The following is a 17,548-nucleotide window of genomic DNA, read 5'->3' on the forward strand; positions in this document are numbered from 1 at the left end:
GGGAAGACATCAAGGAAAGATAACATGGTGATGTGGATCTGAATGCAGCCCAGGTCTGTGGCTTCACTTCACCAGATGGGAACAAAGAAATCTTTAATTTGCCTGCCCAGCACAGTCAGAAAACTCATTTGACAAATGCCACAGAGCTTTTTCACTTTTGTAGTCTTTTTTTTGCCAATGATAATTATACAGCATGAAAAAGGGCTATTTATATTGTCCTGTCTTTCATTTAACAGGCTTATATACTTCACACAGTATATGTATGTGTGTGTGCACTAAAGGAGCTACACAGGTGTTAATAAATAAAAGCTGAATTGGCTGTGTTAACATCTGTCCTAAGACGTCATCACCTGCCGTCTTGTGTCTCTCACTTATCTCTCTCTCTCTCTCTCTCTCTCTCTCTCTCACACACACACACACACACACACACACACTCTCCCCACCCTACAGCAAGTCTTTGGAGCCGGTGTTTGTGTTGGACTCCTCTGCTGCAATTTCCCGCGGTGACTTCCACCTCACCAGAGAATTTGTTAAATCTGCCATCCCAAACTTTGACCTTGACGCAGGACTCGCCCGGGTTGCCATGGTGATCTACGGAGCCAAACCACATACCGTGTTCAGTCTGTGTGATTGGCCAAGGCACTGTACTGCGTCATGGAACACAGTGTCAGCGTTCGCCCGGGGTCAGGGCCTGGGCCTCATATGGTTGTTGTCTTAGTTACTGATGATAACGATGATGAGGAGCCAAGTGTGTGTGCTGACGCTCCGCAGCTTCAGCTGTCGTGGCTGGGGAGGAGCACACTGCGAAAGAAGTACACTACCAGTCAAATGTTTGGACACACCTGATTGAATGCACTACGTTTTTCATTATCTTAAAGCCATTTTGATCTAAAGGCTTATGCTTAAATGCTTGAAATTTGTTTCTTAGACAAATATAAATAGTGAAGTTGATGCCTATGTATGAATTTCTTTCCAAAGCCTTTGCCTTTCTACTTTAAAGAATCTCAAATCTAAGATAGTTTTGATTTTTGTGGTCACTGCACAATTCCATTTGTGTTATTTCATAGTTGTGGTATCTTATTTTAAAACATGGAAAATAGCAAAAATAAAGAAAAATGTGGTGTGTCCAAACTTTTGACTGGTAGTGTATGGATGCGAGTGTGTATATACACGTTCTTTTGAATATAGATGAGGAGAGATAGCCTAATTAGGGGAGGTAATTTATGTATATGACTGTGACTACCCCAGTGTACACCACAACCTCTGCCCATCAACGCCCCCCATTAAAACCAGCAACAGTATTAACAGCACCATAAATTGTATGGATGTGAATCTCTCCATTGCAACCAAGATAGAAGCATTATGTTGACTGTCTGGCCATCAATGAAGGGTTTGTTAAGTATTGTTACTAATCTATGCTCTTACTACTTTCTTTGCAGGATTAGGCCTACAAGATCCTTGGTTACCATAGTGTTTCCATGATGTCACCATGGCAACGATGCCCAGCTCTATGGACGATGCTGAAGGGTGTTGGCATTGCTCCCCAAATCCCCTCTTTGCACATAAAGGATATAAGAGTTAGGCAAGCCAAGCCAGCCTGAATGAGACTGAATCCTGGGTAAACAACAAGGAGTTTCCTCCCTTCAGGACAAGAAGGACCATTACATCACAGGAGACCGAGGACGCACTGCAGATACACGATACGTAGTCTGCATTTACTGAGACTCGCCAAATAGGAGTGCTGAGCTAGAATCACTGATAAGGTTTCATTATAACTTCAAGGAAATAGGTAAAAGCGGTCCCTGGGTGGTACTCCTACACAAAAAGGCTTTTTGAATACAAAATCAAACACAACAGGCACTGCAGCAGGAATCCAGCATTTACTAGTAGTCTGTATTGCTTTGCTGTTTTGATCTCTTCTATCCACAATGTTTTTAAAGTCTGTTAATATAATCACAGTGGTAAATAAATGAGAACCAAAATGTGTTCAGGTGAAAGGATGTATATGTTCTTATGCCATACAGATGAACACATTCAGATTTAGTTGCACATATTCTCTATTGATTCCAGTCTTATTTATTATTTCCCCCTCAACACAAACAGATGCACAGAGTTGCTTTCTAAATTCCCACACTATGCGGAAGGTACAGGCTGTTCAGTCTGCTTTCTCTTTTCAACAGTTATAAATAGCTCACCTTGGCCCGGGGCATTGCAGCCTACCTGTCATTAGTTAGTTAATCATTAGGTCTAAGTTGAATGGCCTTGCCACAGCTCTATGAGAACCCACACAGCTGTAGCTGTGCTGTCTCATCAAGTCGCTCTGCTCTGCTGAACACACCATTATCAATATCTACAGAGGCTGTTTAAAGACCGAACAATGTACACAGTTGTAATCCTCACTATCCACTCACATGTGCTTTCCCTCAGCAGTTACTCAAATTTTATCTGTCTCTTATTTCTAGAGCTGTAACATATGCTTATCATGAGACATACTTTAAACTTTGACCAAACAAAGAGTTTATATTTCCCAAATTTTATTTTTCATCTGTTAAATATACAACTTTACTCATACAATCATCAAGTTGGAATAAAAATTTCAAGATGCATACATAAAACCAAACGGCATTGAGCAAGTGTGCTATATTGTCCTCAATTACTTTTTTTCCTCATATACTGCATTGTAAAGGGGAAGGACAAGTTCCCTTCCCCCATGCCACAAGGTTCAAGAGCAAGCAGCTTGCCAGCAATTAAATACATGTCAAACAAATACATTCATCGTTACGAGAAAATCCCATTTTTGACAGCATTCCCTCGTATTGAAATGTTAAGGAGCAAGAATCTGTGTAGAAACCGTAAACAGGTTACATTCAAGCAACACGTGAAATCTGGTTTTTTTTTCCTCCCCCCCTCAATTTTGTGTTCAAGTTTTAACAATATTCTCTTCTTGAAAATATTTTGGCAGTAGTGAGAGTTGAAGACACTGGGTTTGTGTTTGATGGACAGGTGTGGTTTTGAAAACTAACACTGGGTCAAAGAACAGTTTGAATCCTTTCAAATGAGCTGACTTAGTTTGCCTGGTGTGTGAAACTAGTAAAATACTTCCAGCAGTGCAAGTGCACACCTATTTCAGCAAGCAATCCTGACAAGGCAAAACAAATATTTAAGGACTCTCTCCCAGGAGTAACCTTATCCTAGACAAAATTTCAGTTTCTAGGGAGATCTGTGAAACCAGTCCTTAAGACTTCTCAAAGACTCTCAAATACTTTCAGACCCCTGATCTGTTAGTATAGATGGTGGAGTGCTTGTTCTTTGGCCGTTGGCCTCATGAAGAGACATTGCAAGAGGCTTTAGAAGGTACTTCGGTGGGTAAAAGAAAACCCTCCTTTTCTGCCTCCTAACAATAAACAAAGCCCACGTCTGTGGAAAAGCCGATCTTCCAATCAAGTCACCATGGTAACCACACACACAACCCCAAGGTCTCTAAAAGACACTGGTATGCCAATCTCTCCAGCTCCCTCTTCCCATCATGCCTCTCTACACTCTCTGCTCTGCACAAAAAGAGGAAAGATCTTAAGCCCATTATTTTCTCAGAACCTTTATTCTTCTACCATGCCGTCTTACTCTCCATCATCCATGACTACCTCCCCCTTCCTCTCTTGCAAGCTGAAATATGAGCAGTTTCCAGTGTGATATTCTTATCTTCCCCCTCATCTTCTTTCCTGCTCGCTTCCTGACAGTAGGACAAGAAGGAGCTGCTGCAGAAGAAGTGATGGGTGAAAGATTTCTCCTCTTCTCCACTCCCCTCCTCCCCCTTCTCCGTCTACCAGGAGGAGAAGAAAGGGCGCTTGCAGTGGAAGGTTTGTGTGAAGGCGTTGCCTAGTGTGACGACGCGGCCCTGGCCGCCTGAGCGGCTGCGCTCCACCACCACCCGGGGCATCTGCACCAGCTGGATGGGGCTCTTCCCGTCTTTCAGCGCCTGGCTCAGGTTCAACACCTGGGGGTGAGCAGGGATAAGGTGAGACAGAATAAGCGTTGCAGGGTATAAGAGAAGTAAAATATTCTTCATTCAAAACAACTGGGAGCATTGGCTGCATTTGAGAGTTGTGTGCGAGGTTGTCCACCATATGAAATTGGAAACAACATGGGCGGCACCACATCTATGTCGACACGCCTCCATCCAGGATTTGCTGAATGTAGGGGTTTTTAGTTCCATATTTACCTGTGTGGTATTTTCAAATTGGAGAATTTGAAGAGGGACTATCAGAGGAGGTCTGAAAATACCTGATTCTTTCTCAAGGGACTATAAAGACATCCACATGGCATTAAAGGGCAATATCTTGTAAAATGGAACATGACAAGTTTAAAAGGAGGACAACCCTGGATAGCAGCCAGGTCAAAACAGAACCTTATAATATGGAAGAAATTGTCTGCCGTTGTCTTCCTTTGAACATTGTAACGTGAGCATCCATGTCATAGTTGAAGTACGGGAGTTTTCATGCACGCACTCGTCATGAAAGGTCAAGCCAAACAGAAAGCATGAACGAGGCATAATCTTGGTCAAAGAGGGGAGAGAGCCAGAGGGAAGGAGAGGTAAATGGAGAGCACGGTAGGGTAGGAGTCAGGGTGAGGAGAGGTGAGATGTGTGGAGAAAACAGGTACAGAGCAAATAATAGAAATGACAAAGTGGGGCACGCAGGAGAGAGAGAGAGAGAGAGAGAGAGAGAGAGAGAGAGAGAGAGAGAGAGAGAGAGAGAGAGAGAGAGAGAGAGAGAGAAGGGAGAGCGAGGTAGAGAGGAGGATATAAAAGGAAAGCATGAGTCAGAAAAAACAAAATAGGAGATAAAGGAGAAAGAGAAAAAAGGTAGAGACTGGCAGGAATAACAAAGAGTCAAAATGCTCAATTTAGAGTCTAAAAGAAAACGGGCTTTCAACTCACCTGCCCCCTCATAACCGACATCTGTCTCTCAAACATGGTTTTGTCAAAGCCTTTATCCGTCTGAAGAAAAAAAGAAACAGATTAATACTTTTTTGTGTCTCACTTTTATTTAGCTGGTGTCCCACGTCACTCACTACAGTTAAAAGTAGGTTATTTCAGAAACAGTTTTTGGACATAAAACAGCCGATTCATTTCTAGTGGAAGATTAGACTATCTGCCTTTTTCCTGCTGTTTTGTGTTCCCGGATCACATCCCTGTAAAACGGTATTTTGCCTGAGAAATCACACTGTAGTTGGGGTAGATGGCTATGGCCTGCTGGGTGGCAGAGCACCACTGCGACATTCTTTAAACATGTGATATGTTTGGTGGAGGAATGCAAGACAGAGCAGATGGAAGGAGAGAGTGTCCAAGAAAGAAAGAAAGACAAGGAGAAAAGAGCAAGATTGGCTGGCAAATATAGTGACCAACACAAGAGAGAGAGAGAGCAAGAGAGAGAGTACTCAATGACAGTGACACAAAAAATGGCAAATAATCAAAAAATAATAGCAAACTTACAACCAATAATGATAGCCTAGGAGTATATAATGACTTGTACCTAAACAGAATAACACTACTTCCCTTGTATTACACCTCCCTTATCTACCTCTAACAGACAAACAGCTGAGAAGCCCCATTCCTGCCGGGTAAATCCCCACGACTGGAAACTTGAGTACCGTGTGCCAGACAGCATGTCGGCTTGGCTATTAAAGAATCTAATTAAAATCTCTGCGGACAGAGAAAGAAGGTAGAGAGCAGGAAAGTTGTGAGGTGGCCTATACCTTGAACATCTCGTAGAGATCCTCACAAAGGTCCTGGACAAAGTTCATATCAGACAGGCGGGACAGCACCAGGTCCCTGGTCTCCTGGGAAAAGGCCACCTTAGCCTGGGGGAGCCACGCCCAGTGGAACGGGTCTGATGGAAGGACGGATCACATCAGCGCAGTTTTCCATGAGCTCACAACACACTGTAATGGCACTGTACTACAATAAACAGCCTTTTCTTGCCATTGCAGTAAACAGGTGTGACAGCCTTGCTCTGTCACACCTGTTTATTATGACAGCATGATGAGACGGAGAGAGAAAAGGTGCAGAGGGAGAGGAGTCAATATGTACAGGCTCTAGTCAAGTAGTCTAGTCCAGTGGTTCTCAACATGGGGTCTGGGGACCACCAGACCACTAATTAATGAATTATTAAACTTCACCATTATTTTATTTACAAGAAGTTAACACAATTATGGAATGTAGAAAAAATACTATTTTGGTCATAGTTTCACTGTTAACTCTCTACCTACAATACAGACAGTCATGGAATTCTGGACAAAATTACATCTAACAACAAAAATATTCTCAGTTTGGGTCCGAGAGACTTGATATGAAAAAGGTTGAGAATCACTAGTCTAGTCAAGCACACAAGCAAAAGACAGAAAAAGAGACAGGTTAACAAATATATATATATATATATTTATATATAGAGAGAGAGAGAAAGAGAGAGAGAGAAAGGGACAGAAAGAGAGAAAACATGTGAAAAATAGAGTGAGAAAGAGAAAAAGAAACAGAGCAGGAGAAAGAGAGAATTAACTATTTCCCCATGCTAGTCTTTACAGAATCAGCACCAACATACAGGCTCTCCATTCATCAGGGTGTTTGAAGGGGAAGGCCAGGCCGTTGTCAATGGCTGCAATCTTGATGCAGGAGTCTGGACTGTTCTCCGGCCACTCCGTGTCCTACAGCGAGGCGAGGGAGAGGATCTGAATTAGTCATCACCAATAACTGACTGAAAGATTGATGACCAATGACCACAGAGTTATTGATCACTGTCCAAAGGGTTGATCAATTGGACAGATAGATGACAACCTTTGCTCATTTATCAATAAATGACAAATTGTTGATAGGTAGTCAGATAGTGTTCTGGTTGCTATGTAACTACAGTAGAAAGGTCATTGGGGCACTAGTTTGTTCCAGTTCTGCAATATGCAAGAGAGGCATTGTCTGCCAATGTGGGCCCCCCTGTGTCCTGTGTGTGAGTGAGAGGATTAAGTGTATGAGAGTGTGTGTGTGTGTGTGTCTATAATGGGAGACAGATAGGGATGCACCAATCCAATATCCAGCATCACAGTTGGATCCGATCCCAGCCAATTTTGATGCATCGGTATTGGCTACAGGTTGTTTGATCAACCTCTGCTCCATTTTATGTATTTATTTCCCCCTCTGATCCATTTATGCAAATTGATGTAAAAAAGTATTTGCGATAAACAAACATCATCCACCACTTACAGCAGTGCGGGGCATGGTTTGAAAGCAGCTGGCTAGCAGTCGTGTCTGCAGTCTGGAATTATTTTAAACCTTTATAGAGAGCAAAAGCAGTCACACAGCTGATTGTAATGTTTGCAATGCAAGTGTTTGGAGGGGTGACAGCAGCAGAGCTAATTATAGTACTACCAATTTAACCAGAAGAAACGAAGAAACACCATCAGTTCTCACAGATAGTAGCTCAGAAGAGGTCTGGGCAGCCAAACATTAGAGGATGCGCTTAAAAAAATGAGATAATTACCCCACAACAGCAAAAAAGCTAAAATAAATAAATAAATAAATAAATAAATAAATAAATAACAGACAGGATTATCAAGTTTATTGCACTGGATGACCAGCCCCTCTCAATGGTGGAAAATGTGGGCCTTTGCCATTAAGTGGAACATTAGGAACCACGCTATAGTTTGCCGTCTCAACACGCTACTCTACAACAAGGTATGTGAACGCCTCGTGGTTTGCTTGAAAGATGTGACTGCGATTAGTTTCGCTATAGACATGTGGAGTTCACATGTCACTGCTAAGTCTGAGTGCGCACTAGATTGATTCGAGCTTTACTTACAAAGTTTTTTTTTTTTTTTACACTGCACTTTGTACTCGGTACTGGCAGAGACTCAACATGTAACGACTCACACAGGGTACCAAATTTATATAGTGGTCAACTCTCCTTGCAGACCCAAACTAACATGACCTGTAGCCTACAACTAATGCAAACAGGGCAAACATGCAGAGTGTGTGAGTGTGTTGATTCAATCGCACCTTTTCTCCCTCTCCTTCTCCCGGCTTCTCATACTTGATCAACCAGTTGTCATTCCCTCGGTCTGAGGAAGTGAAAGAGAAAGAGAAGGTGGAGAAAGAGTGTAGAGGAAATAAGTCCATAATCTCAACCTGCCACCATGAAATGACAGAGAGAAAAAAAAGAAAAGAGTACTGGTGAAAATACCAGTGAATGGCCACCAAGCAAAATAAGAAGTTACCAGCAATGATTTAGGTAAAAGGTGCCTAATACACCTGAGAGGCATTTTTACCTCTAAGCACAATAATGATAACACAGTAATAATATAAGTAATATTTCTGAAACTGTACATGAAAGTTACAAAGTTGGGCTTTTGGACTGTTATACAATGCTGTGTCTAAATGCAGTATACACTGCCTTGAAATAATAAACACAAAGGCACACCCTGGGAATGAACACACACAACCACACACACACACACACACACACACACACACACACCTGTGTTTCTGATAACATAGTCCAAAACCACCAGCCTCTCAAACTGTGACTGCAGCTGCTTCCTGATGTTCTCTGGCAGAGGTTCTGCTTCAAAGCGTCTCAGCCAATAGTCCGCTTCGTGGTAACCCTCCACGAACAGCTGGAACGAGCCCACCTGGAAACAGACAGACATGATATGTCACGCCTGAAGCATACATCACTTAGACATAGGCAAGCATCGCACTGCAGTATTCCACCTTCAGAATGTACGTAATTTGTTTATATGGTAATGATGTGATATGATATGTAAAAATCGTACAGGCCTAATGTTGATGGGCCCAAAGGCAACAGTGTGTGACAGTTCAAACAGGATGGGTGCTAACTTCCTGAAACTACTTCCTCGTAACGTTTTTACAGCCGTGTTTTCACAGCGTGGAACGAAATCTACACAGATAAAGGGTTTCATTAAAATTATGTCAGATGAGATAGGGAACTGCACCATATGTCATTATACAACTGCTTGAAGAGTGAGACTGGTGCCAGAAGTGAGGATAGAGCGCTATACTAGAAATAAGATAAGAATATCCATTAATTGTTTGAAAGACCCTGAAAAAAGGATACATCAATTCAAGCAGAGGTGGCATTTACGCTTCCTGACCTACATGTTTGAATAAACCTGTCTTTTTAGGGAGCACAAAAATGTACGCCAGGGAAAAGGCTACAAATTCAACATCCCAAGAAATGGACGGTTGCACAGAAAGGCCACAGGGCCAGAAGGAAATTATTATTATTATCAAACTATTTATATAGCACTTCTCAAAATGGTAAGCAATAAAGTAAATAAAAGCCAACAAGATAAATAAATAGGTCAAACTGGAATGGAAAACAACATAAGAGAAAAATAATAAAGGCAAATACCATGAGAATAAAATAGGCAAAAACAAATGATACAAAACCCTGTGTGTGTTTTAAGTGGTCATTTAAAATGCAAAACTGACTTTCCCTGCCTACACTACTCAGGCAGGGCTTATACAAAACAAACAAAAGGTGGTGGCATTTGATCCTGGAGGAGTGCCATTCTCGGTTACCTTAGGTGGCAGGCCCACTCTGTGGAAGCGTCGTCCCACCTTGGGGACCTTCTCTAAGGCGTACTTCTTCCCCCTGGACTTGGCTCGGTCAATAGCGCTGTAGTGAAACGTCTCACTGGCCAGATAAACTACCTGATACAGAGGGAAGAACACTCAGATTGAATCAGTGTTTCCTTTAAATTCATTTAGTTGCCCCCCTAACCCAGCTAGAAATTTTCCCCCATAGCCTTGTTGCTCTGCCACCCCCCGATACTACCCCCATAAAACAAAAAAACAATTATAATTGTCAATACAGCAAAATTGACAATATATTATGATAGAAGTATCCAAATAAGAGCCATTCTTAAACTCCTACTGCAACTGATCCTGGAATGGACCCAGGAGTGAAATGGAATCTAAGAACCAAAATGAATTATCTAGATCCAGATAAATTTATTCCTTCACACTGAATCACATGAATATTCTATTTGATTACATTTAAAAGAATTCAAACCACTTTGATTTCAAGCACAGTTTGATTGCCTGTTGTAATTTGAGATACTTCATATTGCAACACCCACATACACACACACGCATACACCCACACACACAGGACATGTGCACGCACACAGAGCCCCACCTTGGTTTTCGGCACCACTCCCAGGCCCAGCTTGGTATCAACCAGTGAGGCAGCAGCCTCTGAGAGGTAGCCCTGGTTAGGCAACAAGCAGCCTCGGCCAAAACAACACGGACAGCACAGCTAATGAGGGAGGCAAGGACATGGAGGGGATACAGAGGGAGAGAACAGACAACGGGGAAGGGAGGGAGTTTGGGGGGGAGGGGGGGTGTTAAGATGAGTCAAGATGGAGAAATGGAGAAAGAGAGGGGAAGAGAGAAAGGGAAACCAGGTAAAGTTAAATTATTTCATTGGGTTGTATTCTTGGTGATATTTCTCTGTTTCCTTAATTCTGTTTACAGATGGATACAACACGTGACGCAGTGTACCTTGTGAAAGTATTTGGTCCATTTGGGGTTCAGGTGACCATAAGGTTCCTCTGACTTTGGTTTGAAAACGCCAATGATTTTCTATAGAGAGAGAGGACAAGGACAGACGGCCAGTTAACACAAAAAAATGACCCATTTAGAGAACAAGGAAGTAGAAACTGTTTTAACTGTGCCAGCTCTTACAATGAGCAAGTGGAGCGAGACCTATTCAGCTTCTGATGAAAAAAAGATGGTGCAAGGATGGAATGAGTGAATTAAAGATGGAATAGCATGAAGAAAGCATTAAAAGAGAATGATGAAAGAACCACGGGTGAGAAGAAGAAAAGAAAGATAAGAGAAGAGATTTTACAGTTAGAATAGATAGATAAGGCAAGAAATGACAAGTGAGAGACATGCTGCTAACAAGCCAAACAGAGATCAATGTCCTTTCCCAGCAGTGTACACTGAGCTTGCTAATGTGATGCTAATCGCATACACTGGTTATCTGTTATCAATGGGGGCATCACTGGCTGCATTATTCAGTGACAGCCCTCCCACCTCAGATCCTTCCTCCTGTACTCTACCTAACGCCCCACCTTGTCTTCACTCCTTCCAGAACCACTTTGTAGGCTTTGAGTATCCTAAATATTAGAGGAGCAGGCTTGAGACGGGAACGTTGGTGTCTTGAATCGCTGGTTTGAATTCGTGGACTGCCTGGGAAGGGGGAAGTGAATGAGTAATGCTCTCGCCACTCTCATAACTACTATGGGAGTTTCTTTGAACAAGGAACTGAACCCCCGACTGCTACAGCGAAGCCACTCAGTCTAGAAGTGGTGTCGTCATTGGCAGCTCCAAGATGTGACTATATGAATGTGTAATACCCTCCCCTCCCCCTGCAAGTACTCCCACACATATGAATGTATTCTTAGTCACCTAGCCTGGTAAAAAAAGGTTCAAAATATCCCGTCATCATAGTCTCCTCTCAAGTTCACTCTGTGCTGCTTCCTCCTCTCCCACCCTTCATTTGCTCCACTCCATCCCTCTATCCTCTCCTCACCCCTTTGGGGTCTTTGACAAAGTAGCTCCCACTGGAACCCTGGGAAATCCTCTCTGGGAAGACGCCGTTCTCAATAGCCTGTTCCGCCGTTTGGATGATGTCTGCAAACTCGGGATCTTCAGGGAAATGGTTGAAGTCCCCACTGTTGGTACCTAGAAGGGGAAGGGGATGAGAGAACAGGAAGAAAAGAGATGACATTTTTATATTTACATTTTGGCCATTTAATGTACGCACATATAAGTTTCTACTAGTCCTTGCGCACATGCTCCCAAAAATTGTATTTAGTTAAAATGACAACGTTTCGATCCCCAGTGGGATCTTCATCAGGGGAAGACAAAGATCGCACTGGGGATCGAAACGTTGTCAATTTAACTAAATAAAATTGTTGGGAGCATTCAACGAGAGTCGCAAGCCATTTCTCTACCATTTAATGTGTGCCACAGAAGAATAAGCTCCACTTCCTAGATCATCAACAATGATCACATAAAAGACAAATGCAAGAAAAACAAATAAGAATAAGTAAGATTTAAGGAGAGAAGTAGAGAGGATTTTTTATTTAGGGTAGACTTGAAAGAAGCAGAAATAGAAGCAGCAGAGAAATAGTCAGTAACAGACAAGCATTCTACCTCTTCCTTGCAGCTTTGATAAAGACACACACACACACAAACACACAGAGCGTATGGCCCAATCATATGACATGACACATCTTCTACCTTCTCCTCCCCACAGAGGGCAGAACAGTCAGCTGACAGCATGGCTCCATATGTTCATCATCAGTCACACTAAGTCACAGAGGGATGGAGGGAGAGATGAAGGGATGGATGCTGGGAGGAGGGAGGCGAGGGAGGGGAGGACGGACAGAAGGAGGGAAGGACAGTCAACTTGCCATTTGTCACAGAGAGATAAGGAGAAACAGAGACAGCTCTGAGACTAATTCACTCGAGGGGAGGTGGAGAGAGAAGCAAATGAAAAGAAAGCAGGAAGAAGAGGATGGAAGAATGGAAGAGAGATATCTAGAAATTAGATCCAGGCTACGGTTTATTTGAGAGCACTTCAGTGGATACTCGTCAGGGTTTTCCCAGCCATAGCCCACCTATGTGCTTCTTGTGACCACATACATGCAAATGTGAGAAGTAGCTATATTTTGTATTTATTCCTAGCATAATGTGTTTGGACAAGCTCAAGTGCTCACTTTACTTGCTTAGGGCTTCTGAAGGAGTTTCAATAGAATTGCTTTTGTTTCCCAATCGGCTGACGTGTGCCTTTAGGGATGGTTCAATCCTCTTTACCTAAAGCCACCACCCTGGTAATGTTACCACTGAAACCACTATCTAAAAGCTAAAGAAAACACTCTACGTGCTTTGCTGCTAGAGGCAAGGAACAATAGTGACATTTTAGACTAGGCTCCATTTGTGCTTTGTGCTCCATTTGGTACTTGATAAGCCTAGGTCACACTACAAGACTGCTAGACACACTAGACGATTTTAACGCCAATTCTAAGCCCAACTGGACCATCCTACCCAGTTGGTCAGATTATCTTGTAGTGTGAACACGCTCAAAGACTGGAGACTTTTGCCCTTCCAATGACTCAAGACCAGTCGGAGCCCAACAAATATTTTTTCTAGCATGTGTTTTTTTTTGTGTAGTGCAGTCTGGTTGGGTTTGTGTAGTGTGAAGCAGTCCAAGACTTGCCAAGACTGAAATCAGAGAACGATCCTGGCAACAGCCAATAGGAAGAAAAAGAGAATGAACCGGAAGAGAAGCTGGTTTAAACAACTCCTATACAAGTAGATAGTTTGCATCAGTAGACATTCCCAATTCCCCTTGCTCCACTGTTTTTACATTGTTACACAATTCTATTTGGAGAAATAAACCTTGTATAAAATGGCAATGTGCCTCAATCAATACACAAAAGTCTGCAATAACAAAGTTAACATCTCATGCAAAATTCTTCCTCATTATTTTCCTTGTAATAATGTCACTTCAAAATACATTTGTAATGTAAACTGTAGCTTCTCTACCATGAAACAAGAAACAATGGAATACTTATATTGTAACTGTTCACAGTGAACTGTTCTGGACGAATGGGAAAATGTCTTGAAAGACAGAACCGGGCAGTGTGTGATCCCTCAGCTTCACGCACGTGACGCTCCATCTTTGCCCCATTTCCTAGTTTGCACATCTTCCCAATGGGACAGCAAGCATTTACTTAAGGCCAGTCATTACCCAGCATGCCTTTCCCCTGTGTTAGGCCCCTATGCAGTCAGCCAGTCTAGTGCTCTGAGTGAGCTGCCCTCCTACTGTGGGAGAGCTCTACTGGGCCCATTAACTGACCAACGGCTCTGAGAGATGGACATTAAATATGCAAAAGGCCACCATGCGACCGAACACACACACACACACACACACACACACACACAGACACACACACACACACACACACACACACACACACACACACACACACACACACACACACTCCATACTCCTGTATAGTGCAAATGATGTTGAAGAGTATGTGTATTCACTTACATTCTGGCCTTTTGCAGGGTGAGAGGGAGGGAGGGAGAGACAGACAGAGATCCTGCCTGTCGGTCACACTACACAATGGCATTATCATAGACTTTGATCATCAACAGTCCAATCTCTAAGCATGCACCCGTTATCAGAAAAGACAGCTGAATAAACACATTGTACTACATTTTATCCATCAGATTATTATGAATATCTACTATAAAATTATATACCATGACTGGTCTGCCCTGACACACACAAATCTTTTTGGAACTCAGAGCCAGCTAGCATGTAGGATATTGTTGATCAGTCTGCAGGAGTTCATCTTATATTGTAATGTAGCTCTAGGCCTGTGTTGATCAAATCATAAAATTCTGGGGACAAGAATCAACTAGAGACAGTTTGGGTTAAAACCACATTTGAGTCAAATTGGAGCTGCTTTAAGACACTGAATCCCTGCCAGCTCCAGGGGTGCTGTTCTGTAGCAGACCCTGACCTTTGACCTCCCTGTGGAAGACGGGCAAGCAAAAAGAACATTTCCCTGCAGGTCTCATTAAAAAAGACAAAAACAAAGGCAAATGTATGCCTGCTGTGTAAATAGTGTGTGTGATGGTGCAACACTGGACTAGGAAGAAGAAAGACAATGTACTCCTCTATTACTAAGGCACCTGGCCACAGTGAAGCAGAACTCTAAATTAAAAAAGGAGTTGCTGCAAGCTCATAGCTTTAATGCAGTAGTACTTGATTCAATACATTTAAAAAATGTTGTTTTGACAAGTTATATCATCAGTGTAAGTGATACCCTGAGGAAGAGTTACTTGTTGAAGCTTTAATGTACTGACTAAAGTACTACAGCATTGAGTCTATGAATGCACGGTGACTCCTAGCCCTGAAACATGACATTGTCTCTTATTGTCTTTGTATGGGAGGGAACTCCATAGGGGATTCTGGCAGTTTAATGTTACCTGGCTTGCTTAACCTTACATAAGATTGATTCACACTACTCGCTGCCGCCCGCCGCCACAGTGTTTTCTGGTGGAAGGAGAATGTAAGAACAACAGGTGAGACAGTTATAAAAGCTGGCATTTTGCTGAAATAAATGCTGCTGCTTGGTAGATGAGATGCATGTCAACTTTATCAGTGAACCCATGATAATCAAGGTAACATTTAACTGGCAGAATCTGCAATGGAGATTGGCATGATATTCTCCCATAGAAAGAGAGTCAGAGACAACAGTGCTAATCAGGGCTTTATGATATACTGAACTAGAACAGCCTTGCTACGCTACACTAGGACACTGTGATTCTAAAAAGCCATGGAGGAAATGGGACACTGACACCTGTGATTTCAGCCTCAGCCCGTCTCTACCTGTGGCCTAGATAACTGGCCCTGATAGAATATGCTGGAACAATAGGCTAGATCTCAACGGACAGAAACAGACCAGAATACAGAAAGAAAAACACAAATCTGTTAAAGTGGTCTTGCGGGGGATGAGGTGGGCGGCAGGAGGAGGAGTGGTGGTAAAATCCAATTAGCAGTAAAATCAGAACATGTGCCGTTTCCATGGTGACTAGATCATCTTTTCTTTTTTTTTTCCATCCCCACCTTGTATCTTTTTATAGCTCTAAACACACCTATTGTTATGAATATGTCAAAGGGTGACAACAGATGGGCAATACATGGACAAAAATAGATTCTGTTTAATGTGAGTAGCAGTCCAAGTTTTATGTGATACCTGCTTACACTGTATGGGCACTTGAGTTCCCACATTAAAAGAAACTTAAGGAAAATACTGGACAATTACACATAACAAAGGTGTGATTAACACTGTACAAACATGTACAAATAGTGTTGATTGCACATGTGGTAGGACCCAATTGCCCTACATGCAGTGCTTGGGTCACCAGGTGAAAGTCCCAGCTCACGTCAGCCACATGGAGGATGACATGGAGCTATTGCATCACCTAACTGTAACACACACACACCTTTAAAACTTCCACAGAACTGTCTATTTCCAATAGGGGAATTTCCTGTTGTAAACGGCCAAATACTAGTTATTGTAGTAGTATTACTTTTATTAATTGTATTCTTTTATTTAGGCTACTCCTATCGCAGGCGGTTTGTCCAACACAGTGGCGTGAGGTCCAAGGACCTCCAGGGGTCTTTGAGGGGGTTCCAATGGGTCCCCATAGTGAAATGAATAACAGTTTGATTTCACTATTATTTCACTCTTGGAAGGCTTGTACAATAGCAATATGTGTAAGGATGAGTATGACCACAGGTTTCACTCTACTTTTACCTCTCCACCTGCAGTAGCCTACATGTTAAATATATTTCTTTACTAAACCACATTCAAAAACAAACATCTTCTCAAATGTGGTTCATCTGGACAAAATCTCATCCAGTGTGGGTTCCCTGGCCTGATTACCTATCTATTTGCGGATCCTTGGCATGAGAAAGGTGTGGAAGGCCGTGATCCAACATTTACCTGGCGAGGCCAAGGTGTCTTTATCCGAGGAGGAGCTGTGTCTGTTCCGCCTGCTCCGCTTCTCTCGTCCGCCCCGCGGAGACGACGAGCTTCCTGCTAAGCACGGTAACAACAGCGCCTCTTCCCCGGAACCGTCCGTCTCCAGCTCGGTCAGGACGCTTTCACAAGAGTCCGATATACGAACGGCGACCCCGGGGTTCGCCCCAAGTCCCAGGCCGATCCGGTTCCTGTCAAACAAAACCGTTGGGGGGTCTGGCGAGTGAAAGTTGGACTCCGACGCAGACACCGCTGTTGCTCCGGTGTCTAGCACCGGCTCGCTGGTCTCTGTCTCGCTCGGGTCGCATTCTGACATCATTGTCGCTTAGTTTTGAATAACATAAAATTACAAATATTTATCTGGAAGCTTTCAGCCTTCCATTCTACAAAGACCTAACCCTTTCCCCGGGTACATAAACCCAAAATAAATTATTCGAAAGCGACTGCTTTCGCCCACTGAATGTCCACATAATCCGTCAAGCTTGTCTGCTTCCTGGATGACCACGCATGCGCTCAAGATAAGAGCACTGTTGGCTAATGCTGCCTTCGCGTGCTCCTCGTAAACTTCTACTTCGAAAATTGGAAGACGTAAATAGAACTTGTTGGAAATGTAAATGCCTTCGGTCGGAAATAATAGTAAAAGTAGTTCATTAAAACTGATGTTTTATATAAGAAATCAAGTGGCACAGACCTACTTTTTGTTGCCGTGGCAGAATGATAAGGAAAAATGCCTATTAGTCATGTTGACGTTTTAATTAATTTATTAACCAAAAGTTGTTGTATATTTGTATATCCAACAGGGCAACTTGTATAGGCTACACAACATGCCTGACCAGTAAAAGTTAAACAAAAGGGTGAATATAGAAACAAAACCAGCAAACAAAAACACATAGCCTAATAATAA

At 42.7% G+C, this 17,548-nt stretch overlaps 1 protein-coding gene across 1 annotated transcript; it reads right to left on the reverse strand.

Annotated features, from left to right (window-relative positions):
• Positions 1 to 2,514: 2,514 nt before the first annotated feature.
• Positions 2,515 to 17,126, reverse strand: pi4k2b (phosphatidylinositol 4-kinase type 2 beta). The gene is made up of 11 exons (XM_071904645.2): positions 16,609 to 17,126; positions 11,607 to 11,758; positions 10,571 to 10,651; positions 10,206 to 10,325; positions 9,587 to 9,718; positions 8,520 to 8,673; positions 8,042 to 8,103; positions 6,597 to 6,699; positions 5,755 to 5,888; positions 4,937 to 4,996; positions 2,515 to 3,994 (listed from the first exon to the last, which is right to left on the reverse strand). The coding sequence occupies exons 1-11, from the start codon at positions 16,961 to 16,963 to the stop codon at positions 3,821 to 3,823; spliced, it is 1,527 nt and encodes a 508-aa protein (XP_071760746.1). The 5' UTR covers positions 16,964 to 17,126; the 3' UTR covers positions 2,515 to 3,820.
• Between the last annotated feature and the right edge of the window lie 422 nt (positions 17,127 to 17,548).

Source organism: Centroberyx gerrardi, chromosome 3 (genome assembly GCF_048128805.1).
Source record: "Centroberyx gerrardi isolate f3 chromosome 3, fCenGer3.hap1.cur.20231027, whole genome shotgun sequence".
NCBI classification, from domain to species: Eukaryota; Metazoa; Chordata; class Actinopteri; order Beryciformes; family Berycidae; genus Centroberyx; species Centroberyx gerrardi.

Coding starts and splice junctions, on each gene's coding strand:
- pi4k2b (XM_071904645.2), bottom strand. CDS start 16,963: ATGATGTCAGAATGCGACCCGAGCGAGACAGAGACCAGCGAGCCGGTG. Junction 10,326..10,570: donor GGACCAAATACTTTCACAAG/GTACACTGCGTC, acceptor CTCCCTCATTAG/CTGTGCTGTCCGTGTTGTTT. Junction 5,889..6,596: donor CCCTGATGAATGGAGAGCCT/GTATGTTGGTGC, acceptor TCCTTCCATCAG/ACCCGTTCCACTGGGCGTGG.